The following is a 24,740-nucleotide window of genomic DNA, read 5'->3' as shown; positions in this document are numbered from 1 at the left end:
CATCAACTGCTTGGGCGTTGCTGCCCAAAGACGAGAGTACCGCTTTGCCCAGGCGATTGGAGCCACTCTTCAGGCGCAAGGAACTTATCAAAGCGTCAAAGTGTCGAAGTTGGAGGAGGAACTCAAGCTTCAAAAACTGATGAACATAAACGACGCTCTTTTAAGCAAAGAAAAGTTACTCAAAACTGAGACTGAGCTTATGAAGGAACGGCTGATATTTTTTATTACAAAAATCGTAAAAAAGATTCATCAAATCTTGATCACAAATGAGCCGGGAAAAGGAAAATAACCAGCTGCGAAACACGCATTCCGAGGAAATCAAGCTCCGAAAACAATTGGCGCACGATCGCGAGGTCGAAATGGAAACGCTCAAGGAGCAAAACAGACAGCTAGTCAAGCAAGTGCACGAAGTTATGCAACTTTCGGACAACGCCATTTCAGTGGCAACCTCTCAAAAAGAACTGCAGGAGACGCTGGACAGCATCAACGCTTCGAAGAACGAGACCAATGCGAATGTTGAGAAGATCTGCAAGGAAAAGGCGGAAATCGAGGACATGGTCAAAAAACACAAGACTTTGGAGGCGAGCCACCAGAAACAGCTGAACACGAAAAAGTTCTTGATCGAAAAACTGAAAGAAGAGCGCAAAAAACTGCAGGAAGAAAACAAGACGATCAAAAAAGAAAGCAAAGAAAAAGAATCGCAGCTGATGAGCCGAGTCCTTGAGTTGGAAGACGACAACAACAAACTGGCAAAAGACTTGAAAGAACTCAAGTCGAAAAAAGCGCCAGCTCAGCAGAATTCGAAGGAGCATCTCAAGGCGCTCGAGCAGCTGGAAAAGCTAAAGGGAGAAATCGACATGAAAAAGGCCGAATCCGAGCGACAAAAGAAAAACTACGAAGACGGGTTGAACGAGATGCAGTCGCTGATCGAGAGTCTCAAGAGTCGAATCATGAACTTGGAGAGCAGCCTCGCCCAGAGCAAGCTCGAAATCAAGGAGGAGAAGGAAAAGCACAAGCAAAAAATGAGCGCGAAGGCGAAAGAAATCGCGCTGCTGAAGGACGAATTGAGCGCGCTGAAAGAGCGCGAAAAGAGAATCAAAGAAACGGACGTGAAGGAGTTCGCCGAGTACGAAGCAACGATCAAGCAGTTACAGTTGGAAAAGCAAGAGCTGAAGAAAGAGCTCGAACTGAAGAAACAAGAGTTTACGACTCAAGAACTCACTTTCCGGGTGATTCAAGAACGACTCGTCTACACGACGAATGAAGGTTCTTCAAAAGTATATATTATAATAGTGAGTACGGGAAATCATAAATTTATTGACACCTTTTTGGGCTGAGTTAGAAGGGCACATTGTACTATTCCAGAAAGCTCAAAACCTAGAAATCATTTTGATTATTGATAGAGGGGCTTTACTTGTTCCCTCGGAGCAGTAATGAAGTCAAAATGATCTCCAGGTCCTGGGCTTTTGGAAGAGAACTCTGCCCTCCTTACCAAGAAGTCGATTTATAAGTGGTTTCCCTTATTTTAAAATTTAAATATATGAAATATCTAAATTGAACAAAACTTAACGCTTTTATTTAGCTGAAACGCTAAAGAAGCAAGCACAAAGTCGCATTCGACAGCTGAGTGCCTTTTGCTCGAATTTCTTGCGAGAGTCGGCGCAGGACTTCGACATCGAAAACGACTTCGAGAAGACGGAAAACACTTTGGAAGCGGAAACGCTGGTCAAAGACTTGGAAAGCCAAATTATGACGCTGAAGAACGTGAACTCGGAGGTGATGAAGAAATACGAGCAGATGATCTCGTGCTGCATCTGCGAGGAGAAGTTCGAGAGCTCCGGTGAAAGAACTCCCGTGAAATTGAAATGCTCGCACGTCTTCTGCGGAAGTTGCGCCAATAGCTGGCTCACTGCTCATGTAAGAAGATCTTCAAATAGGCTCTTTAAGCTTCGGGCAGAAAATCGGCAAAAAGTCGGAGTAGCTGTTTAATTGACCTTATCCGGTGGTTTTCTAACACATTGAACAATGCCTTTATTATTATAAATTCAAAAAAAAAACAAAACAGAAAAAAATTGATTTTTTAGACCATAAATCATACCACATTTTTACTTGGTTAATATTATATAATTTATTTGTTTATTCAATTTTTTTTTTTGAAACTCTAGCGATCTTTGTCTCTCAACACTCAAGTTTTCCAGCCCACTTCAGCCTCATAGACCCCCCAACACCATCCCTTTTTAGAATCGGCAGAGAATTTTAAGAACTTTGATGGTTTTAGATTCTAGAAAACTCCACTTCCGGTCGATTTTAGAGCCGGTAGTTGAAGAAATTTAGGTGTAATGGTAGAGTATGACCTATCAAATTGATGCTCGGAAGATTTTTGTCATAACACCTAAATTTCGTCAATTTCCGGCACTAGAGTCGACAGAAAGTGGACTTTTGTAGAATCTAAAACCATCAAAGTTCTCCGCTGACTCTAAAAGGTATGTTGTTGGGGGTCTATAAGGCTGAAGTGGGCTGAAAAAGTTCGTTTACCTAAAAAAGCACGTCACATATAATATTTGGAGATAACAGATGGAAATCATACTAAAAGTAAATTTCTAGGGCAAGAAAGCTTCATGTCCGCAATGCCGAACGATGTACCGATCTGGCGACATTCGACCTGTTCACCTCAACTCCGACTTTTGAAAACTCTTTACTGAAACAATTAATTCAAAAGAAAACAATCTAGCACTTGATTTCGAATCTGCTTAAAAATAAATGAACAATTGAAAAATATCGCGGCGAATAAAACGGAACCAGACACGTTTCAAGTGCCCTTTCCAAAAATGAAGCAAAATAGATTCAACTGAGAAGCAGAAATTCCTAATTCAAAAATTGATTTTCAAGAATAATGAGTGAGTACCGCCCTTTGAGAAAAACTGCAACGGAAGAGCAAGCACAAGACAGAAGACATTTGAAGTCGTGGTTTTAAAAATTATTTTAAAATAACTCGCAAAAATATTTTTCGGAAAAAAGAACCCGCATGCGCAGTACAATCGCGAGGCAAACGAGCGGATCAAACTCTCCGTTCGCGGCGAGGAGGAACGCCGCGTCATCCAAGTCGGCGAGGCGATGAATCCCGGCTTCGCTAAGAAACGCGAACGAATCGACATCGACGGCGCCTTCAGCAGCATCAAGACTCTGCAACTGGACGTTATCGACGGCCTCAGAGCTTCCATAAAAGTAAAAAGTAGTTTTTAAATGAAAAGTCGCACAGCTTCGCCAAAATTATCCTTTGAATTTTAATTTTGCGGCTTTTTTCAAAATAAGCTCTTTTCAAAGCTGACTCCGGTTCTTTACTCAGCTTACAGAGCTAAGCAAGCGACTTTTCTTTCAGCAACTGGCGATGGAAAATCAAAAGATTCAAAAGGAACGGGCCGATTTCAAGGAGACTGTTCAAAAACTCAGAAAAGACTTTGAAAGCGACTATTCCACGTGAACACCTATTTTATTTACCGATTATTAAATCCGTTTTAGGAGCTTGACAACTCTTCGGAACATCAACAAATTCGTTGACGAAAAAATCACCGCCTCGAACGAGCTGCTCCAAAACCAAATCGGCAACTTGGAACAGAGTTTTTCCTACAAACTCGCCGCTTTCGAGCAAAACACGATTAATGCCATTCAAGCTGAGCAGACAAGACTTGGAAAAGAGCTGCAAAGGCTTACTGCTCGCGTCGATTCGGTTAAACTCAGTTCTGGTTCTCTTCGAATCTAACAATTGACTTGCTTCTGGACTTTATATAATTATCGAAATCTTTGGTATGTATATAACAAAAAGGTTCCACTTAAAGGATGGGCCTATCTTTCATTTTGACGGGTTTTTTTAGGCCGGTAGGCTTTTGACACCCTTAAAATTTCCCTTGAAAAATCGAGCTATCCAAGTTTTTGGTTTCATCCTTAGCGGAGCGTTTTTGTTTGGATCCATACCAAAGATTTCCAAAATTAGATAAACGCCTTGCTTCTTTCGCTTTTGAGAACCTTTGAAGTCAGCAAGGAGTATCTGGCGAAGTGGAAGCAAACTACCATCTCGCAAGAGAACTCTTAAGGGGGTAACCATCGATATTGACATTTTTCTGCTGATTTTTTTTAAAAGGCCTTCCGAAAGGGCTCTTCCCTAATTCCTCGTAGAAAAAGACGCAGAAAAATGACGATTATCGATGGATATCCCCTTAAGTGGTTACGGGGAGGAGCTAGGAATGCGCAGCGGGAAAATACGCGACGACCAGATTCGACTCTCGAGCGGGAAGACACCGCCGCGCCTTGGTTCTCAATCTTGGACGCCTGAGAGCAAGGAAGAGTTCTCCGATTATTTCTAGACTCTCATTCAAATCGGCGCTTTCGAGCTCGACGAAGGACAGCGAGCCAATGATGGAGATCGACTTTCGAAAATACACGCTCGTCCGCGGCATCCAGCTGCTTTCCGAGTTCCACCCCAAATTCGGCGTTCTCTCCATGACCAAAGAAATCGTCCTAGAGTTCATCGACCAGAACGGCCAGCCGGTGCTTTATAACAACGGAGATCTTCTCATTGCCAACACTAATTGCAACCAAGTGGAAATGATCGCTCTTCAATCGCCCATTCGGACCAACATTCTAAGCTGGGCTCGACAATATCAGGGTCAACAAAAACTTCCAACAAAGACGAAGCTCCGCAATCGATATTCAATACCTGAGAAGGGTAATACCCGCAAGTCCTGAAAGGGCTAAAATTTAAAGCCACTTAGTCACGAAACAGTGTCCCCAGAATTTGAATTAGAATGATTATTTTTGCCAAGCCGCAAAGCTTAGCTCAGGACCCTGACTCAGGTTTTCCGGCCCAAGTCGAATATTGCCGAGCCCAGAATCTAAGAATCTACTTCAAATCCGCCAAAACGATGCAAATTCAAACAGAAATTATGGGAAACCACATCGAGCTTGGAGAGGTACTACTTTTTCAAAACTATTATTCGTCATTTGCGAGGTGATCCACTCGGAATCTGCGAGCTATCAAGACAACTTGCTCAAGGAAGTCAAAAGCACGCACGAGCTGCCGAAAGGATACTTGGCCGGAATTAGAACGCGAGTCACTTTTCCAAAAGGAAACAATGCGGTTTTCAACGGATTCAGATTGTACTGTCAGTGCATTTTGCTTTTTTGCCTTGAAGGTATATGAAGGGTATTTTAAAATTTTGAATTAAATTTGAGTTGTATCCTGAATTCGGCAACCTGTGTAGACAATCTGAGTCAGGGTCTGAAAGAACTTAAATGAAAAGCCGCGTAGCGGCTTTTTTGAAAACGAAGCTACAAGGCGGCTTCGCGATAATAAAAAGCAGCTACGCGGCTTTTCAGACCCTGACTCAGGTTTTCTACGCAGGTTCGAATTCAGGTTGTCTCTGTTTATAACTACAGTCAAGGCAAAAAGCAAAATGCAAAGTACTCAATGTCGAAAATTGGAAAACGCGTGTATATTGGCTTCATAAGAACGCCAAAATTCGAAAACATCTGGATTGAAAGCGCTCTGCAGGTACTTTTTCGTAAGAAAGCTGAAAATACTGGATTTTGAAGATGCCTGTTTCGGGAAAGAAAATCGTAATTGTTCCGGAAGTCAACTTTGACGGATGCAAGAAGTCGCGTTTGCATGCGGACTTTCAATTCCTCGGCTACCTTTTTGCTGATGACGCTGAAAAATAAGCGCCTTTTTACTGATATTAAAAAAATACAATTTTAAATTACAATTTTGTAATAAAAAGTGTATTTTGTATTAAAAAGGCATTAATAATTTTATAATTCTAATTATAACCGTGAGACTGTATTTTCGATCATAACTATTAAAATATATTTGTTTCTGTCGCAGTGTTTCAATAAATGTACATAGAAATAGGAATATTCTAATTTGAGGGTCGCAAAATTGACTAGAACGAGGTTTCATCAACAGGCTTTGAAGGCGATGGCGGCGGCGGTGTTGGCCTTCGATCTTTTTTCTTTTCTTCTTTTTCGTTTTCTGGGTAAGTCGGAGGGGCTCCCAGCTTTGCATTCAGAATGTCACTTTGTTTCACATTTGCTGAAGGGGTTTAAAGCCTTTGTGCAAATTCTATCATCTCACCTTCATCACACATAGACCGAAAAATGCCGTCTTTCTTGCTAAAAAGAGCTTCGGGACTGTCCAGTTCGACTATCTTGCCGTCATCAAGTACCATCACTCGATCGTAATCGATGATCGTATTGAGCCGGTGCGCAATCGTCAGGATCGTCAATCCAGAAAAGGACTCGCGAATCGTTTTCTATTGAATTTGCCCACCTTTGAAATTGCCATTTCAATAAAAGCAGCAAACCTGAATCAAGCTGTCCGTGTTGTTGTCGACCGCGGAGGTGGCCTCGTCGAGCACTAGAACTTTAGAGTCGCGAAGAAGAGCACGAGCGAGGCAGACGAGCTGACGCTCCCCGACGCTCAAGTTCGATCCGTTCTCGTTCACTTCGTGTTCCAGCTTCTTTTCGAAGCCGGAGACCGTCGTCTTAAATTACCAGTCAGCAGATTTAAGCGAAAATGAATAAGTTACCTTCAAATGCGCCAGTCTGAGCGCCTCCCAAATTCGATCGTCAGTGGCGTCGTTGAAAGGATCCAAATTTTCACGCAAAGTTCCACTGAAGAGAACAGGCTCCTGGGGAATAATGGTAAGCCGCTTTCGCAAATCGTGAAGGCCAAGTTTCGAAAGATCAACTCCATCGATTTCGATCTTTCCCCGAGCACACTCCACCAGTCGGAAGAGGCCGACTGTCAAACTGAACAAAAATTTAATATCAATTCACCATTTTGGATAATTTCTGAGGATTTTCTCGACTTTTCAACAAGATTTTATTATTCCAGATAATTTAATGTTTCGCTTATTTTTGTGGACTACCTTGATTTGCCAGCGCCAGTGCGTCCAACTATCCCGATTTTCTCGCCTGCCGAAATTTTACAGTCGAGGCCTTTGAGAACCAAAGGAAGTCCATCTCGATATCGAAGAGCGTAATCTTTCATCACTGTTCGTCCCTTGAATTCGCGGAATTAGTGGCATTATCGATAGAGAACTGGCGTACCTTTTTCATCCATTCTGTGCCGCCCTTGACCCACGAGTCTTCCGGCGGAAGATTGCAGTATTCTTCGATTCGTTCGACGGCGACAAGCTTAATTTATCATCAGTTTTTTTTGGATGACCTTCGCCGGGACTTTTTGGCCCAAATCCTGGTGAACTGAGGATGAGAATTTCAATGCCTATAATAAAATAAAAACGTTTGCGAATAATGTGATCTCTCGTGCCCAGCCCTTCACACAGTAGAAGTTAAACATAAAATAAAAAGAAATTATCAAATCCAAGTGTCTCTTACCTGGGGGCTCCGCCCCCTAGGTCTTAAAATGCCGGGGTCTAGTCTAGGGTTACCTTCAGTAGCCCTAACTAACCCTAGCCTATCCCCTTCGGGTGAGGCGAACTGAGGGTATCCGGTTTTTTTTTTCATAATTTCGAAATTCTTACATTGACTTCTAACTCAGCAGTGGAGCGAATAAGAAAGTTCAAAATCTGGGTGACGGACATTGAATAGGACAAGGCCAAGCCAATATCAGCTGCCGATGAGCCGGAGTTCTTCGACAAGACGGCATAAATCGCGACGGAGAAGACGATCAAATTGGCGAATGATTCCAACCTATTGAAAATGAATTTAAATTTAAGTTATCAAAAAATAGCCAAACCTGATTCCGAGCCAGCGATTGCACATCAAATTAGCGTATTGGAACTTGAGATTGTGGTCGACTTTGTTTAAATTGTCCTGAATGAATTCGTCTTCTTTTTGGTAAGCGCGGATGACCGACGTTCCCGAAATAGTCTCCCCGAAGCTGGAATAAATCGGCGATCTGGTGGTGGACTCGAGACGCTTGAGTTGCCGATTGGCGGCGATGTAAAACCGCTCGATGAGCATAAAAACGAGGCAGAGGATCGGAACAATCAGCAAAAACCAGATCTCGGTTCGGCTGAGGATGATCACTGTACTCACAATGCGGAGAAGACAGGAGATCCACTGACGGATGCTCTGCGGAATGTTGTTGTCGACAGAGTCGATGTCCTTTCCAAAACGATTGACGATTCGCCCGGTCGGAGTTGTATCGAAAAACGACATCGGCGATCGCATAATTCCGTAAAGCAGGTTTTTGTGGAAGGCCCTTCCGGAGGCAATGATTCCCTGAATGTTGATTATCGACCGCGTGTAACTCAAAAGCGCGACGGCCAGGCCAATGCACCCGTAAACCAGTAAATAGAAAGAATCTCCTCGGCACTGTTCTGTTTTGAAAATGTCCTGCACATAGGGAGCCCCGTATCCGCAGCTATTGTTCTTGCTGTCCGTCTCGTTGTAGAAAATAATCGCGTCCACCCACGTCGTCAGCCAAATATTGTACATCATGTCGGCCAACATGTAAATTAGCGCGGCGAAAATGTAGAAGCTCATCCAGCCATAACCAAACGCCTTGAAGTAAGATTTGATCACGCCAAGTCCTCCGCCGCTCTCGTCAGCGCCTTCTTTCGTCACTAGATTTCCCGCGTTTTTATCTTTTTCGTCCTTTTTATTCTTCTTTTCGCCTTCTTTGTCCACTTTTTCCTTTTCTTCGTTTTCTTCTTTGACTTTGACAGAAATGATCTCCTCGATTCGTTCGTTGTTCATCGCCTTTAGCTGATCCAAAGTGCCTGTCGCAAGAATTTTGCCGCCCGTTTCCATCACAATGATTCTGTCGCAATTCGGCAAGTACTGAGTCGAGTGAGTGACAAACAGCCGCGTTTTATTCTTCAAGTAACCTTCTGGGCCAAGGACCTTGTCGAAGATTCGCCGGCCCACGTGAGCGTCTACCGCCGATAGCGGATCGTCGAAGAGGTAAATGTCGGCCTCGGAGTAGACCGCTCGCGCGATGGAAACACGCTGCTTTTGGCCGCCAGAAAGGTTGATTCCTCGTTCGCCGATTTCCGTGCTGTCTCCGCCCTCGAGTATGTCAATGTCCGAAAGCAAGCAGCAGCGGTCGATGATGTCTTCATACTTTTGCTTGTTGAACTCTTTGCCGAAGATGATATTGTCCTTCAGCGTCATATTCTGGATCCACGCTTGCTGAGGAACGTAGGCTAAATTTCCATTAATATGGATTTTGGAACTGTCGGAGTGCAGCTCTCCAAGCAATGTTGAAATCATAGAGGACTTTCCAGAGCCAACTGGGCCAACGACGGCCACGATGTTGCCAGAACTGACTTTGAGCTCGATATCGTTGAGCGCCATTTCGCCGGTTTTTTTGTACGAGTGAGAGCCTTTGGAAATGCTGATTGCGTACTCCGCCCCTTTCGAGCTCTTGGAGCGAGTGAGATTGGAAGTTTCGAGTTCGTCGCAAATCAGGAATTTTGTGATTCGATCAGAAGCGACGTTTGTCATTGTGACCATGATGACGACCATTGGAAGCATGTTGATCGGGAATCGAATAATGTTGAAAAGACTGAGAGAGGTGTAGACGGTTGTAGCGGTGAGTTCCTGGCCACCATTGACCAGAGTTGTGTAAAAAGTGAAGCAGGTGAGCTGGACTAAATAAGGAGTAAACTCCCAGATCAATATCACGACGGCCTTTTCACGAGTTCACTTTTTGGGGTGGTAGAATTTTTTAAAAATTTTCTGGAGTTTAATGACTGGGTTAACATTAACGTTTTTTAGTTTTTAAAAGTTTTCTAAGTAGTTCAGACCTTTATCTAAAAGTCTGTTAAAATTTTATGCGAACGCGAATGAAAATTTTAAAAGCGAAACCGAAGCGAAGCGAAATTTTCCGCAAAAAAGTGAAAAAAAGCGAAATTTTTTCACCAATTTTAGTCGGTCATAATGGGCGGAATTATAAGTCTCTCTTTATATTAAGGGCTGCCATTGGAATAATAACTGTTAATTTTATTGATGCATTGACAATGCAGCTTTGTCCTCTTAGGTCTTATAAGAGCGAAGGTTTCTTTCCAGTTAGTGACAGTCAGTTACTGCAGCTGGAACGCAAAATTTACTCTGAATTAAGCTTTTATTCGCTGAGCTGAGTTTAAATTTGGTTAAATCCTTTAAAATCCTCCTTTTCTAAGACAGTATTTACGCAAGCCAATTAGTAGAGGACCATAACAGCTAAAATTTAAACACTACGTCACGCAAGCAAAACGTTTAGTTTTTGACTCCTGGAGCAGGAGTCCTAGTTGCTGAAAATGATCGATCAATTTTTGTTTTACGCGGTAACTTTGAAAGTATCATTTTATTTCTTATCATTTTTTACACATTTTGATCCAAGAAATTTTTCACTTTCACGTTAATTTGGATTTATTTTGTCCTATCCTTATCCTAATAAAAATGCGAACTCTTTCCTGCAAGTAAGAATACTTTTTTATTAGGCCGAGCTCGTCGAATCTAATTTTGTTGATTCGGTCCATGAATGGAATCTCCCACGCGTAGAGTTTGAGTACCTTGATTCCGTTCAAGATTTCGTTCATCAGTTTCATTCGCCCGTCGCGTTTTTTCATGTTTGCGCCGATCAGATTTCGCATTTTTCCAGTGACAAAGCCGGACAACGGAGTCAAAATGAAGAAAACAAGAAGAGCAGTAAAAGAAGCCCAATCAAGTTGGACGTAGAGGAAATAGAGCGAGAGAGCGATTTGGAGAGGAGCGGACCAGAGGAAATTCATGAATGTTGCCGTGTCTTGGAAGCGCTGAGCATCGACGGACATGTAGTTTACAACTTCGCCGACAGTAGACGACTCGTTCGAGAAATTAACCTTGAGCCCCTTTCGGTAGATTTTGGCAGTGAGCACGCAGCGAACTTTGACGCCGACGCGAGTGCAGTGATACCAGTAGCGCTGGAGAACGAAGGTTGTGGCGCAGGCGACGAGGAATAAACTCACTGCGTAGAGAAAACCCGTCCACTGCGGTTCCTGCGCTCCGGGTTCCAAATAGCCCAGAATCGCGTTCAAAATCTGAGGATTGATGAAGACTAAAACGTCGTTAAAAAGCTTCCAGCCGGCGGTGATCAATACTTCGTGACGAAAAGTATTCCACAGGACGCGATAGAGTGACGGTTTTACCCGCCCATCGTCTTCTTCCTTGTCTTCAACTTTCTCGGCCTCGACCTTGTTGAGCTTTTTCCGCGGTTTTTTCGTTTTCGACGGTTTTGCCGCATTCCTGGCATTGATTTCGGAGACGCGGGCGACTTCGGCGAGCCAGTTCTTCTCGAATTGGTCGAAGTAATTTTCAGTGCGGTCGCGAGATTTAACGTTTTTGATGTCTTCTTCTTGCAGACCCTTTTTGTCGCCTTCTTTGGTCTTGATCCAGCCTAGCCAAATCACTGGAGTGAGGAAGGAATAAAAACTAGCAGAGAGCCAACTAATGGGCGACTCGTACGAGCCATCAAAATAATCGTCCTCCAGCTCTTCTGGAAATGCCATCAGAACAAAGTTGACAGCAGAGAGTGCCGCCTGGGAGGTAAAAATTGCAAATTGCGTGGTTGACACACTTTGCTCCCATGTTGAAGGATCAATGATGTAACTCGGCATTTTCCAACGCTTTCTTTAGTTTATGACTGTTTTTATCAAACAAACTCCGACCAAGACTGATGTAACAAAGAATTACAGTATTGCTTCGACGTTTCTTGTCTCCAATTTTTCGTAAAAATGCCCAAAAGTTTTGGTCATTTTATTGGACAGTCTCCCCGAAACTACGCAACCCGAAAAAATGGCCGAAAATGGGTATAAACAAGGCGCAAAAAACTGCATTAACACTGCATTATTACGAATAATTTGAAATAGCTGTTTCATTATAGTATTTCTAATTACTATTACAGTAAATTTGCCAAAAATGGTCAACATGGTTTTTCTTACAATTTTTTTTCTTTTGACTAAATGATTAATCAAATTTGAAATTTATCTACGAAATTACTCATTCGTACAATAGACGTTACTGTATTTAAAACTGAAACAGAAAGAGTTCAAGTCGTAAAATTCAAAATAAATGTTTGTTCTTAACAAATAATTTCTTTTTTTTTCTGGAAGATTCTCTCGCCCGACTGTGATCTTACGCATTTACTGTAAGAAAAGCCATTTTAAACTTTGCCTGATAAACTGAAGTCCAGTAGAACCAAAAGGCGGCAGTGCTGAAAACCCAGTAAAGGGTCAAAGTTCCGGAAGTGATTGAGCCGTGGCTTCGTTGCAGATGCGTCATGAGCAAGTAAAGAAACGCGCCGAAAATCATCAATCCGTTTGAAACATAAGCGCCGGTCACTGCGTCGTCTTCAAGCAGGACAAGGTTGACAACAGGTAGCGCCAAGTTAACAAGTCCGAAAATAATTTTTGTGATGAAAATCGCCGAAAAAGAGAGCGCGTTTCTTCTTTTTTTGCGAATATCGGAGATAAAAAAGGGGAAAGCCAAAGTAAGCCAGGCGGGAGGAACGATCGACAAAACACTGAACCAAAGACATTCCGGCAACAGGGCCAGTTCTCTTCCCGTTTCATTTTCTGCGATCGCCGAGAAATTCGGCCAAATGGCCGCTGAACCACTTTCAACTGGTCAAAAGCTTTCTTTTAGTACAAACAAAAAATGACATATAGTAATAATCAGATATTGTATTCGGTCAATATTTGTAGAAAAAATATTAATAAATAAAAAAAACAAATTGATAAATGTTGACATCGTTGAAGATGAATGAGTTCGTGATTTATTTGCAGAAGCAAAGTGGCTTCTGCAGTTTCACACGAAAAAGCGAGGCTCTGATGATGGAAATTCTCTTCCGAAAACGTTAAGCCACTTTGCTTCTGCAAATAAATCACGAACTCAAAAATAATAAAATAAAATATTTACAAGAACCCGAGATTTGTCTTCAAACTTGCCGATTGAATTTCGAATTTGACTGTTTTGTATGGTTGTAACAAGCAAACCAAAAATCAACAGTATCGGATCTTATTTTCGAAGAAAATCTTAATTTCTCTAAGCCAGACTAATTTTTCAGGAGGGAATAATTCAAATCTCTATAAAAACACGATAAAATCAAATTTTTGACCCTGCCAATAGTCGTCCATTTTCTCGGAAATACGGAAAGTGTCGAGATTTTCGCAAGTGTTCTCCGAGGTTAATGATTTACTTATTGGGAGAAGACAAACACTCTTGGAATTCGAATGTTCGAGAGGGGCTGCAGTCTTTGCCGATTTCCGCCGAGGCTACAGTCATCAGCTAGTGTTGTAAAATTCGAGATTACTGTCAAAAGAAGCTGTTTGATTGATCCGAAATTTGAGCAGCAAATATTAATTAAGCAAACCACGTCAAATCAGCAACCAATTCAATTTTCCGAACTCCTATCGAAAATACGAAAGCTTTCAGACCCTGACACAGGGTTCTATACAGGTTGCCGAGTACAACTCCTTTCAGAAAATCGTCCCTCTTGTTTATTCATAGAACTTTACAGTTTTACATTTGAGTTTTAAAATCAATAGTTTTAGTTTATTCTCTTCATGTAATCTTGGTGAGCCTCGTCGTTGATTTCCGTCTCTCGCCAAGGTTTCCAAACGTGCGCCGAGGTCTCTGGGTGTGCTTCCAGACTGCCTTCTCGATCCACGAATTGAGATTGCTCCTTCTGAAATAGAATTTCAGGACCTGCTTTATGCTTTTTTTGACTCACGTGATACTTGCAAAGTCTCATTAAAAGCTGCTTGGTGATCCAGGGATGTTTGTCGGAGAGGTCAAACGCTTCTCTCGGATCCGCAGTGATATTGTAAAGTCGAACGCCTCGTTCATTGGAAACGAACTCCTCGAGTCCCAAGTAATTTCTCGTGTCCGTTTGAACGCCACAGCGCGGTCCCGAGCACGGCGGCCCAGTGATGATCTTCCAGTCTTTGAAGCGAAGAGCTGCGCGCATCCTGAAGTCGAAGCCTTCATTTTTCGTGAACGAAAAATCGCGGGCATCAGTCGTTCCTTCTTCGATTACTTTACAAAGGTTCTTTCCAGGCTTTTTTATCGAATAAAGGTAAGTTTCGAAAGGAAGAGTCAACCGGTCCTGGATCAATGTCGAGTAGCATTTCTTCTCGAGGAGCTTTTTCATTCATTCCGAGTAGCGTTTTGAGATGTGAAACTCCGTCCAGAGGCAAATGAGCCCTGGGCAACTTACAGTTGAGCAATTCCATCAAAGTGGGCATCCAGTCGACAGCGTGGAACATGTGCGGATATTTTTGTATTCCAGTCCGGGAATGTGAAGCAGCCCTCTGAAGGGTTTAATTTTTGTTTTCACAGCAACAATTCATAGTTATTCAAATTGGCTTTAGCAGAACTCTACCTCGATCTGAAAGCGCCATCGAAGATGCTTCCCTTGCCGCCCCTGAGTGGCCAGTTGCAAGCTCCTTTGGACCTCGAACCGCCGTTGTCGGAGGAGAAAATGATGATCGTATTGTTGTAGTGGTTGGTTTCTTTCAGCGCGTCGATGTAGCGTCCGATCTCGAGATCCATTGATTTTACCTTTGTGACGAACGTTTTTCTCTTTTCAGCGAGATTGAACCGCTCCACCGCTTTCTCGAGTCTAATCGGCCGCTGCTTCGGAACATGGGGGTCCTGCATCGATAGGAAATGAAAGAAGGGGATCTCCACTCCTTCGTGTCTTTTGAGTTGCTCGATAGCATCGTTTATCAGGACATTCGTGCTGTAATGTCCCCACGCGTCGTGTCTGATGATTTCTTCGCCGTTTGAATAGGCTTCTCGGAAGTCGTATCCAGCTGGCAGTGCCGTTCTTTCATCTGGGCTCGGCAACCTGTATCGAAAACCTGAGTCAGAGTCTGAAAAGCCGCATTTCGACAGAACTAAAAAAAGACTGATATGGTAAATTCGCAAAGCGGTTTCGTCTTTAAAAATGTCGCTGCGCGGCTTTTCATTAAATACTTTTCATACCCCTGACTAAAGTTTTCTAAATAGCTTGCCGGGCCCAGTCTTTCATGATTAACTTTCTCTAATTCTTCTTGAGTTGCTGCTTCTCTCCAGAAACTCTTGTCAGTTTTGAATCCAGTGCGGTGAAAGTAAAAGTCTTGTGATCCAAGATAGAAGCCAAAGAATCTGTCGAAGCCGCGGTTTTGCGGCAAATGCGCCTTCGTGTAATAGCCCAAATGCCACTTGCCGAACATTTGAGTGGTGTAGCCGCACTCTTTGAAGCCGCGCGGGAGCAGCACTTCGCGAAGGGGACTCCTTCGGGCTCGTCGGGTCTGATCACGCCGCGTTGGAGGCCGTAACGGATCGGATAGCGCCCTAGAAGTATATTTTTATCTTGAAAAATTTTCCAGAAAGTTTCTCCCTCTACCGAATTGGTTTAAAACCGGAGTCAGAAAATCTCGTACGGAAGGCCGCTACGCGGCTTTTCATTGGAGATCTATTAGACCCTGACTCAGGTTTTCCACAGAGGTCGCCGAGCCTAGCACAGGGTTCTGCTTCTGTATCCACTGATTCCTATCTAGGATCCCCGGATTAACCGCCCATTTCGAACAAGACTTTCCTGTCATAAGAGCGGCTCTAGACGGCGTGCAGACTTGCTGGACGTAGTACTGGTCGAGCTCAATCGAATTCTCGCGGAGCTTGTCCAGCACTGGCGTGTTGACTTTTTCGTTTGCCCATCCGACATCGTCCCATCCGAGATCATCCGCAAGAATAAAGACCACGTGAGGTCTCTTGTAATTCGCCAAGCCGGGAGCGAAAAACTGACAACTCAGTAACAAGTTCTTCATTTTGTTCTCTCCTTTTATTTTCCTTCTCAAGTCAACTCTCTACTTTGTGTTATCAGCCACTAGGGGCGCAGACTTCTTGGTTTATGTTTTCTGTCACTAGAATCTTGTTAATTGCTTGTTCTCGCAACCGCCCGGGCAAAAATAATTTCAAATAGTCCTTTTTTTGTTTCTTCTGCTTCGTTTTGTCGCTCACGTTTGGTTTCAGTCTTATCTTTTGAATATTCAGTTCTCGCTTATCAAATAGCGCGGAGGAAGTATTCCTTGGTAAAGATTTATTACGTCGGTGATTTTTGTGGAAAATAGTTAGTTCTGTTAATTAATAAAAACGTTAATAAAAAAATTTTTAATAATTAAAAACTCTGAAATTCAATCTAGTTATCGGACACTCAGCAACCAGTGTAGAAAACCTGAGTCAGAATTTATGACAGCGATGATAAAATAGATTTAAGGACCCCTCCCACGGTTTGGATTTTGCAGATTTTCAAATTCCTGTAGAATCCATGTCCGACATCATTCCACTTTCATTTTCCACGAACAGATTCTTTCCGCAGGGCCCTTTTCAGATTTTTTTTTAGGAAATAATCTATCGCATCTAGTTAAGCCGCTAGACGGCTTCAAAATTCTCGAAAAACTGAACCGTGGGAGGGGTTCTTAAAAGTCATTTTGGCGAAGCCGCTACGGTACTTTTAAACCCTGACTCAGGTTATAGGTAGGGCCCAGCCGCAAAAAATGGCCAACTCGAAATCGCAGTTGCTCACGAAATCTTTCATGATAAGATGATAGAGCAGCTCAAGCTGAACAACTTTCATGTTGAAGACTTTTTGAAAAACCTTTGTTCAGTGACCGGAAATTACCTGCAAAAGTCCGAAAATAAACTTATAGGAGAATAAACTCAGTTGACCAATTTTTCTTTCTTGTTTCCTCAATAGAAGCGTAAATAAATGTTTTGTTGTCGTGACAGATGGAATTTTGATAGTTTTAAAGAAAAGAGATGTGTATTTTTGTTGTTTGAAATTTTCAAATTGAAAAGAAAGAGAATCAAAAGGTGGATCTTAGATAGGCGGTTGAAATTAGCGCGACGGGGGCGGCTGGAGTCGAGAAATGGAGAGTGGAGAACGCGCCGCTGAAAAAAAGGTTTTTCGAAGCCGAAATCGATTTTGCCGCCGCCATCGCCTCCAGTCCGAGAATATAGAAAAACTCAAGTCCGAGAGATCCATCAGAAAAAGGCGACTTCTTCTCCGGGACTTAACAAAGAGAGAGAAAGAGAGAAAACGGCGGAAGGGAAAGTTATGGCATCGCCAGACTACGACTATCTAATCAAACTGTTGGCCCTGGGCGACTCGGGAGTAGGAAAGACCTCTCTCCTCTTCAATTTTACAGGTAAACTGGATAAGCGCTTAGGCCGACCGCGGCTCTACTTGTCGAGGATCGGCTTTATCCCCCGATTTTCCCCGATAACTGAAGATTAAATGCACCCAGACTGACGATTACTGGAATCGTTTTAAGTTGTCTTATGTGTTAAGTTAATAGTTGTTAATAGTTGTTATTATGTGTTGTTGTCTATAAAAAGGAGTGTTGAAACTATTTAACTCGAATTTCTAGAGCTTCATTTCTTGGCAATTTGTGTGGAAAAGCTGAATCAGGGTCCAAAAAAGGGTTTCATAAAAGCCGCTTAGTGTTTTTTTTTTACTAAGCCGCAAAACGACTAAACCAAATAACCATTTCAATATTTTTTAGTACCGCGGCCCGCGGACATCATGGAAGCTTATTTCGGAGCCTGACTCAGGTTTTCTTCACAAGATGCCGAGACCAGCTTTATTTTCGGAATCTCAAATCGGCTCGAGCTTTAAATTAAGTTGACTTGATTAATCATAATTGAAAGCCTTGACTATTTCAAATAGTTGAACAGTCGTAGTACAGTATTGTAATTGAATTGAACCGCAATTTACCGTAGCTCTTCGGCAATGAATAATTCCCGACTGGAACTCGAGAGAAAGCGCTCTTTTTAACTCGGTCTGTAATTTCGCCAATTACGCGAGTAGAAGTCGCGCTAATTGGCAGGGATTTTCGGAAAGCGTCACCCATCGCTAGAATTTTTCTTAAGACGGCGAATTCAACGCTGGTTTCATCGCGACCGTGGGGATCGACTTTCGCGAGAAGCGAGTGACCTACACTTCCAGAAACGGCGAAAAATCAAAAGGAACTGGTTCCCTTTTTTGATTTCTCGTTTCCTAGTAGTTTTTTCTTTTGGTTGGGGATCGCTGATCGTGAATAATTCAAAACGGAGCTATGTTTGATTACATTTCTAATTAAATAATAAATCGCAGCACATAAGGCCACTATATTCGAGAATGAAATCCAAAGTAGATTTCACATGTTGAGCAGATTTGCTCTTTTTGGGCAGCAGCCAGAAACATTTCACGCTTCTCGACTTGCTCGAAGTAATTTCTAATTTCTGATCGCTAATTTGAATTTGAAAAAATGAACCAGCGAAGTCCACTTGCAGCTGTGGGACACGGCCGGACAGGTAAGCGATCGGTAGACGCCAATGAATTGCCAATTTGATGAATTACAGGAGCGATTCAGAAGCTTGACCACGGCCTTTTACAGAGATGCGATGGGCTTCTTGCTCGTCTTCGATCTCGCCTCGGAGCAGAGCTTTTTAAACACGCGCAACTGGCTCTGTAAGAACTTAACGATTTCTGCGCTTTAGAATTAGGGCTGGGCGCTCGGCAATCTGTGTTGAAAACTTGAGTCAGGGATGAAAGATCTCTCAAAATGATCGATTGATTCAATTGTGTTCTTCTAGCAAAGTCGCTCCAAAGATCTTTCAGGCCCTGACTCTGGCCTCTTTCTACACAGCTTGTCGATCCTAGATTTGGACTCTTCTAAAATCGTTTAGCGCAATTGGAGTCGCACGCCTACTGCGCCACTCCAGACATCGTCCTCTGCGGCAACAAAGCGGACTTGGACGAGAAAAGACAAGTTTCGTCCGAAAGAGCGCTCCAATTCGCCAAAGAACACGGGTACTGTCTCTTTATCAGCTTATATGAGCGAGTAAATGTAATTATTCATATTTTTGGAAAAGTTGATTGCTTATTTTCGCGCTTTAGTCTTCCTTACTTTGAAACGTCGGCGGCAACTGGAGAGAATGTTGAAGAAAGCATAATGCATCTGCTCGACTTGGTAAGTCGCTACAAATTATTAACGAGGCGGTGATAGATCGCTCTCTCAGTTCCTACTTTCTCACAGAGAGGGCTCCTTAATTTTTTCGTGACCCTGGGCTCGGCACCCTGTGTCGAAAACCTGAGTGAGAGTCACTGAAAACCGTTTTTTTCATTGAAGATTTTTGGTTTTCAACACAGGTTGCCGAGCGCAGACGGACCCCTTATTTTACTTCTTATTTAACTGATTGAAATAGGTGATGAAGAGGATGGACAATACAGTGAACAAACAGTACGAAGAGGAAAAAGCGTACAAACTGGACGGCTCGCAGAACTCGCAGTCTTCGTCCTCCTCCTGTTTCTGCGGCTAAAATCAGCCAACAACGGACTTTTTGCACACTCGACATTCTAAACCTACATTCTGAAACAAACTCACAAAAAGCTATGGCCGGCCCTCATTTCGTCAAAAAAACAACCTCCTCTTCATTATCGTATCATTGTTCCTTTTTTTGTTGATAATAAGTTTTATAATTTATTTTGACTCAATATTCTAATAAATGCAAGCTGAATAGAAAAAAACTAACATACTGTTGAAAAGTCTTCCTAGATTTCAGAGGCATCCTCCGGTTTTCGCTGTCTTACTGTAATTCGCTGTTGTGACCAGCAGCAGGGGCAAAACCGAGGGGGGGGGGTCTCGGGGGCGTAGCCCCTGGGTTAGGGTTAGGGGCTGCCCGACTTTTGACCCCCTACTACCCCTGCGCGTAAAGTTATTTCCACCGGAATTCAAACTCTGTTTAATTAATTTTTCACAAAAACACCTCACAAATAAATCAGATATTATAATAGTTTTTCAAAAAAAAGCAGTTTCTTGAGCAAAATTTGGCTTGTTTTGAGTAAAAACAGAGAGAGCGATAAAAAAATCTAAGGCGGCCGTGGTGGCACTAGAATCGAGCTCCAGTACAAGTGCCGATTGAGCCACGCGTCGGGTATTAACTGCAGGTGACAGCTACCGGTAGCAAGTTGTCCGAGGATGAAATCAGTTTCTCGGTGGCGGCAAAGGCGAAATAGCTCAGCGCTGCCCTGCGGCACTGAAGCACCCTTTTCTCCAAAGAGAAAACTCCCAACGAACATGCAGCCAGCAAGAGAAATGCATATGACTTGAAGAAAATCGCACCCAGTTTGCCCTCCTTCTCTTTTTAGGAATCGGAGATTCAATGATTTATTTAAGGGTCTACACATGCTAAAAGTCGGCAGTTTTATGAGAAGTCTCCTTTTGAATCAGTGATACTCTTATTTAATCTTGTCCAAAGAAGGTTCAAACTTAAACCATCAAAAAAGGGGAATTTTTTAAGGGTTTCCCTTCACTAGTTAAAAATTGAAAGATAGCTTCGTAATTCTAAGTTCGTTTCATTTTCAACGTTCATTTTCGCTGTGAAAACAAAAAGATAATCGAGCGCGTCTCCGTTGCGTAAAAAAAACCAACGTGAAAATCTCCGAACGAAGCTCAAAGAAGCCGCCCTGTTTTATGGCGAAGCCTAAAAAAGGTTCAAAAAAGCTGAAAAAATCATCAAGCTTTAGCGATGCTCGTCAATTGAACGTTTTTATTTTCCTGGCCGGATTGAGTTACGCCGTCTTTCTCGTCTTTTCCAAGCTCAATCGCCTCCAAGACGAGGTAAAAAAAACAGCGCCAGCTTAGCTCGGGAACCTGTGTAGAAAACCTGAGTCAGGGTTTGGAAGATCTCGCTAGCGGCTTTTTAAAACACGAAGCCGCAAAGCTGCTTCGCAAAAATATCTCTTCAATCAATTTTCCAATACTGACTCAGATCCTGACTCAGGTTTTCTACACAGGTTTTCAAGACAGGAGCCTAAAGCGCCAGAATAAAAATAGAGTAGTATGTTACTGTAACAGTAAATTCCAAATTCATTTGAATTCGATTTCTGCCTATCAGAAAACTTGAATTGAAAAAAAAACTGAGCGCCAAAATTCTAAATATTTAGCTTTCTTATCAGCGGGCTCTAAATGAACAGGTTAGGAGATGAACAGGTGCCAAAAATACTCTTTTTTGTTGATTTTTTTGTTCGTCATTTTTTCGGAAACCGAAGAAAATGCAAAGATTTAGCAGGTTTTAATTCCGTAGCTTTGCTTTAATTTGGATCAGTGTTGGAAGAAGATTGTAAAGCTCATTGTCTGGAAATAAGTATGGGTAGATATCGTTAGAAATTTGATTTCCAAGCTGTCTTTGTTAGCAACCGAGACCCTTATTTTATCAACAAAAAGTTTTTGTCAAAAACGCTACACGAACGCAAATCCGTAAATAAGGGTATTCTAAATATACTAATAATGAACAGCTGGGGAATGTGATTAACGACGTCTACTCCCTTAAAAAGTGATTGATAAAGATTTGAATTAGCTCGGAGACGATGTTCCAATGGAGATTTTCACAACTCAGTCGCCAAGTAGAATAATCCAAGATTCGCCTCCAAAATTCAAGCTCCACTCAAATACCAGCCCAATTCTTCAACAGCAAGTTCTCTCAAAAGAAGAAGCATCCCAAAAACACTGCTTCCCGAAGAAAAACATCGACACTCTTCGAAACGTCCAGCCAGAGTATAATCTCGACCGGAGCCGCTTTCTGGTGCCGATTTTGATCTGGGGACCGAACAATCAAATCCGCGGCTTTATCGAGACCATTTTTCTAGCGATCAAGGAAAAGAGTTAACTCTTAGAAAAATGCTCTCTTTCTTTGGTGCTGCCACTTTTAGCCCACTTTGTAAAGAATCCCAGGCTCAGCAATCTGTCTATAAAACCTGAGTCAGGGTTCCGATACGCGGCTTTTTGGAACCTTGACTCCGGCTTTCTACACAGGTTGCCGAACCCAGATAATAGAGACCAATTGAAAAGTGTCGTAGAAAAGCTTGAAAACCAGTTCTTGATGTCTACTACTTTAATTCTTGTTTAACTCGAGCAAAGCTGAACCGAACACTGCTAGTGCCGCCGTTTTTCCGCCACTCATCTGAGTCCGACGCCGACCAAATGTAAATATCAAGCCTTTTTGAATGTCCTAACAAATGTCTTATCAGCGAACATGCAGCTTTGCTGCCACCTGAAATGGTGATTGACATCGAGTCCGTGGCGCGACTGGTCCCAGTAGCTAGCTACGCCGAAGCGAATCGGCTCTGTGGCGGCAGAATCGATGCAGTGCTCCTCTCGCGCGATTGCAACACCGGGCCGCAGTACGACCGACTCAAGGAGTTCGAGAACTACAGCGAGTTGAAGTTCCTCAAGACTTACGAATCGACTGACTTCATCAAGCGAAACGTCGTCTCCAACGATCTCCACGTTTCCGACTTTTTCACCGCGCAAGTTCATCCCCACGACGTTTCTAATCTCCAGCAGTTGACTGCGCTCCATGTTCCTCACGATCCAAAAAAGCTTGATGCTCTCTACGGAACTGGTAAAGGAAAAGATTAAGGAATTCTTCGCAGCTTCTTATTCAGACGCTTCCTGTGCAGCCTGGGTCTTTCCTTATCGATCCTTTGATTTTCGTGCAGTTGGTCTTTCTCCTCACCCGGAGAGGCAAACCATAGCTTTCAGGATTTGGTTGATATTGGTTAATATTGACTAGGCAATCTGTACGGAAAACCTGAGTCAGATTTCTAAAAGAGCTTTTGAAAGGACTTTTTATAAAAGCTCTTTCAGCAATCTGACTCAGGTTTCCTTCACAAGCTGCCGAGAGAAGAAAACCTACTTGAGGAGAAAAAAATTAGAGGGTTACTGTGCTAATTTTGGGATGAAATCGGGAAGTAATGCTTCTTGTTATATATTTTTGATGAACCAGGAAAAAGTAACAAACGCTTCAACGACGGAATCGCAGTCCCTTTAGCAGACGCAGATGCGATGCGCCGGATCTACAAGATAGTTCAGAGGCCGAAGTCGATCCGCGCGGGCGCCGAGAAATTTGTAAATGAGGTGATCGGCACTCGAAACTATCTCGCCGTGCACTGGAGATTCGATGACTCCTCCTTCGGCAGCAAGGTCCAGAGCATCTGCGGCTCGGAGAGCAAAGACGACCACGTAAGTTTTCGAATTGCGAATAAAAAAGGCGAGAAGAAAAACTAACTTTTTTTAAATAGACTCTATCATTTGCAGATCAACAGAAATGGGTATTTTAGCTTCATTTTAAGTCATTTTTTATAATAATTATTGCCCACAATAATTCGTCAAGTATCTTTAAAATATTGAATAAAATACTTGACTGAAAATTGATCGTGTATTCTTCAGGATCGCTGTCAGCAGATTAAGGACATCCAGGACGACCCTTCTCTTATTGTTAATATTATCGTCAACATCCTTCTTGAATGGAAGATTAATGTAAGAGAACATAGAAATATTACTGAAGAATATTTAATTTCTAGGTGTTTTACATTGCAAGCCCACCGACTGAGGGAACTTTCATCAGTCGACTGATCGGGCTGATCGAGAAGAAAGGCTCCTTTCGAGGCTATTCTGGAGTGAGCTTGGTGGAGAACTTGGACCCCTGCTTGAGTGGTGATCCACAAGGTGGGCAATAAGTTGGAGAAAATATTTCAATTGTCAATCTTAGTTTTCTCTTCCGTGGAGCAAGAACTGTGCGCTGGAAGCAAAGGATTCATCATGTCTCCCGGGAGCTCGTGGAGTCTCAACACAGTTATTGGTTAGTTGATGCTCATTACAGGAACTTCCGAACTACTACAATTTAGAGCGCACCTGCCGTGGCAACAAACTCTCCGGCAACTTCCAAAAACTATTTGCCAACGAAGAACCGGTCAAAAGAGCCTGAAAAGAGCTTCAAAAAACGCGAAATATTAAATATTGCCAAACGTACAATTTTCCTATTTTTATAATAACCCGACAAATGTACAAAATCATCACTATCAAGTTCCTTTTCAAACACTTCTAGCGAGCGTTAAACAAAAAATATTATTTTTGTGTAATTTCAAATTATAACGCTTTTTAATCATTATTATTATGAATCGTTATTCATAATTTTTATATTTATCATTCTGTGAATCTCATTATCCAAAAAGGTTGAAAGTATACGCAAGATTCTTCAAGAACCATTCCTTCAATACTTCCGTAAGAAAATAAAATACTAGAGATGAAATGAATTGACTAAATTTGATTTGGATCGCAAGCGAACCCCCTGATGCGCCCGATTTTCTAAAAAAGCGAGTTTCATCACCATTTTTATTCGAAAGCTCAGCAACCTGAGTCGGGTCGGGAACAGTCGGTTACAATACCAAAGCTTTTTTGGTATTCCAAAACGAATTTTTTTTAACAATTTGAATTTTTTGCCCATGGAATTATTATAAACACTCCCCAAGTATTTAACAATACAAATTATAATAAATTATATATTTTGTATTTTTATAATTATAAATATTGACATTTTTTGCCGACTTTGGTATTGGAATACCAATTGGTATTGTAACCGCCCGTTCCCCAGTCGGGTCTTATAAGATCTCTGATGAAAAACCGCAAAATTACTACTCCAATCTGTTTTAAAATTCTCGCGAAGCCGTTACGTGGCTTTTCAGATCTATCAGAGCCCGACTGAGGTTTTCTTAACAGGTAACCGAGTCGAGCTCGCAATCCGTCAAAAATCCGGGTAGCCGACAAAGCATTTTACATGCTGAATGTTTCAGATGATTCGTATCAGCTCTGCCTTTGCAAGCACTGTAAAGTCTGTAAGTACTGTCTTAAAACGTGTTGTGCGTTGGGCGTTCACTGGCTTCCATGTTG

At 42.4% G+C, this 24,740-nt stretch overlaps 6 protein-coding genes across 6 annotated transcripts; 3 read left to right on the top strand and 3 right to left on the bottom strand.

The window, feature by feature from the left end:
- Positions 1-266: 266 nt before the first annotated feature.
- Positions 267-2,760, top strand: LOC145707927 (uncharacterized). The gene is made up of 3 exons (XM_081785520.1): positions 267-1,266; positions 1,583-1,917; positions 2,605-2,760. The coding sequence occupies exons 1-3, from the start codon at positions 267-269 to the stop codon at positions 2,686-2,688; spliced, it is 1,419 nt and encodes a 472-aa protein (XP_081641646.1). The 3' UTR covers positions 2,689-2,760.
- A 3,118-nt stretch (positions 2,761-5,878) lies between these two features.
- Positions 5,879-11,605, bottom strand: LOC145710084 (multidrug resistance-associated protein 1-like). The gene is made up of 9 exons (XM_081787771.1): positions 10,413-11,605; positions 7,754-9,654; positions 7,539-7,707; positions 7,105-7,191; positions 6,924-7,057; positions 6,582-6,804; positions 6,357-6,536; positions 6,128-6,305; positions 5,879-6,085 (listed from the first exon to the last, which is right to left on the bottom strand). Exons 1-9 carry the CDS (start codon positions 11,598-11,600, stop codon positions 5,937-5,939), a joined length of 4,209 nt encoding a protein of 1,402 aa, XP_081643897.1. The 5' UTR covers positions 11,601-11,605; the 3' UTR covers positions 5,879-5,936.
- A 1,926-nt stretch (positions 11,606-13,531) lies between these two features.
- On the bottom strand, positions 13,532-14,138 carry LOC145709433 (arylsulfatase I-like). The gene is made up of 3 exons (XM_081787115.1): positions 14,085-14,138; positions 13,715-14,041; positions 13,532-13,669 (listed from the first exon to the last, which is right to left on the bottom strand). Exons 1-3 carry the CDS (start codon positions 14,136-14,138, stop codon positions 13,532-13,534), a joined length of 519 nt encoding a protein of 172 aa, XP_081643241.1.
- On the bottom strand, positions 14,096-15,794 carry LOC145709432 (arylsulfatase B-like). Its single transcript, XM_081787114.1, has 4 exons — positions 15,562-15,794; positions 15,065-15,321; positions 14,366-14,882; positions 14,096-14,294 (listed from the first exon to the last, which is right to left on the bottom strand). The coding sequence occupies exons 1-4, from the start codon at positions 15,792-15,794 to the stop codon at positions 14,216-14,218; spliced, it is 1,086 nt and encodes a 361-aa protein (XP_081643240.1). The 3' UTR covers positions 14,096-14,215.
- A 1,114-nt stretch (positions 15,795-16,908) lies between these two features.
- LOC145710083 (ras-related protein Rab-27A-like) lies at positions 16,909-19,587 on the top strand. The gene is made up of 7 exons (XM_081787770.1): positions 16,909-17,174; positions 17,899-17,994; positions 18,290-18,321; positions 18,370-18,478; positions 18,697-18,820; positions 18,908-18,980; positions 19,216-19,587. Exons 1-7 carry the CDS (start codon positions 17,084-17,086, stop codon positions 19,327-19,329), a joined length of 639 nt encoding a protein of 212 aa, XP_081643896.1. The 5' UTR covers positions 16,909-17,083; the 3' UTR covers positions 19,330-19,587.
- A 2,362-nt stretch (positions 19,588-21,949) lies between these two features.
- Positions 21,950-24,041, top strand: LOC145709431 (uncharacterized). Its single transcript, XM_081787113.1, has 8 exons — positions 21,950-21,994; positions 22,040-22,413; positions 22,457-22,559; positions 22,805-23,033; positions 23,241-23,330; positions 23,375-23,519; positions 23,563-23,652; positions 23,699-24,041. Exons 2-8 carry the CDS (start codon positions 22,068-22,070, stop codon positions 23,776-23,778), a joined length of 1,083 nt encoding a protein of 360 aa, XP_081643239.1. The 5' UTR covers positions 21,950-21,994; positions 22,040-22,067; the 3' UTR covers positions 23,779-24,041.
- Positions 24,042-24,740: the final 699 nt, after the last annotated feature.

This window comes from Oikopleura dioica, chromosome XSR (assembly GCF_907165135.1).
Source record: "Oikopleura dioica chromosome XSR, OKI2018_I68_1.0, whole genome shotgun sequence".
Taxonomy (NCBI): Eukaryota; Metazoa; Chordata; class Appendicularia; order Copelata; family Oikopleuridae; genus Oikopleura; species Oikopleura dioica.
The sequence above is the reverse complement of the archived record's forward strand: the minus strand, read 5'-3'. Positions and strand labels throughout refer to the sequence as shown.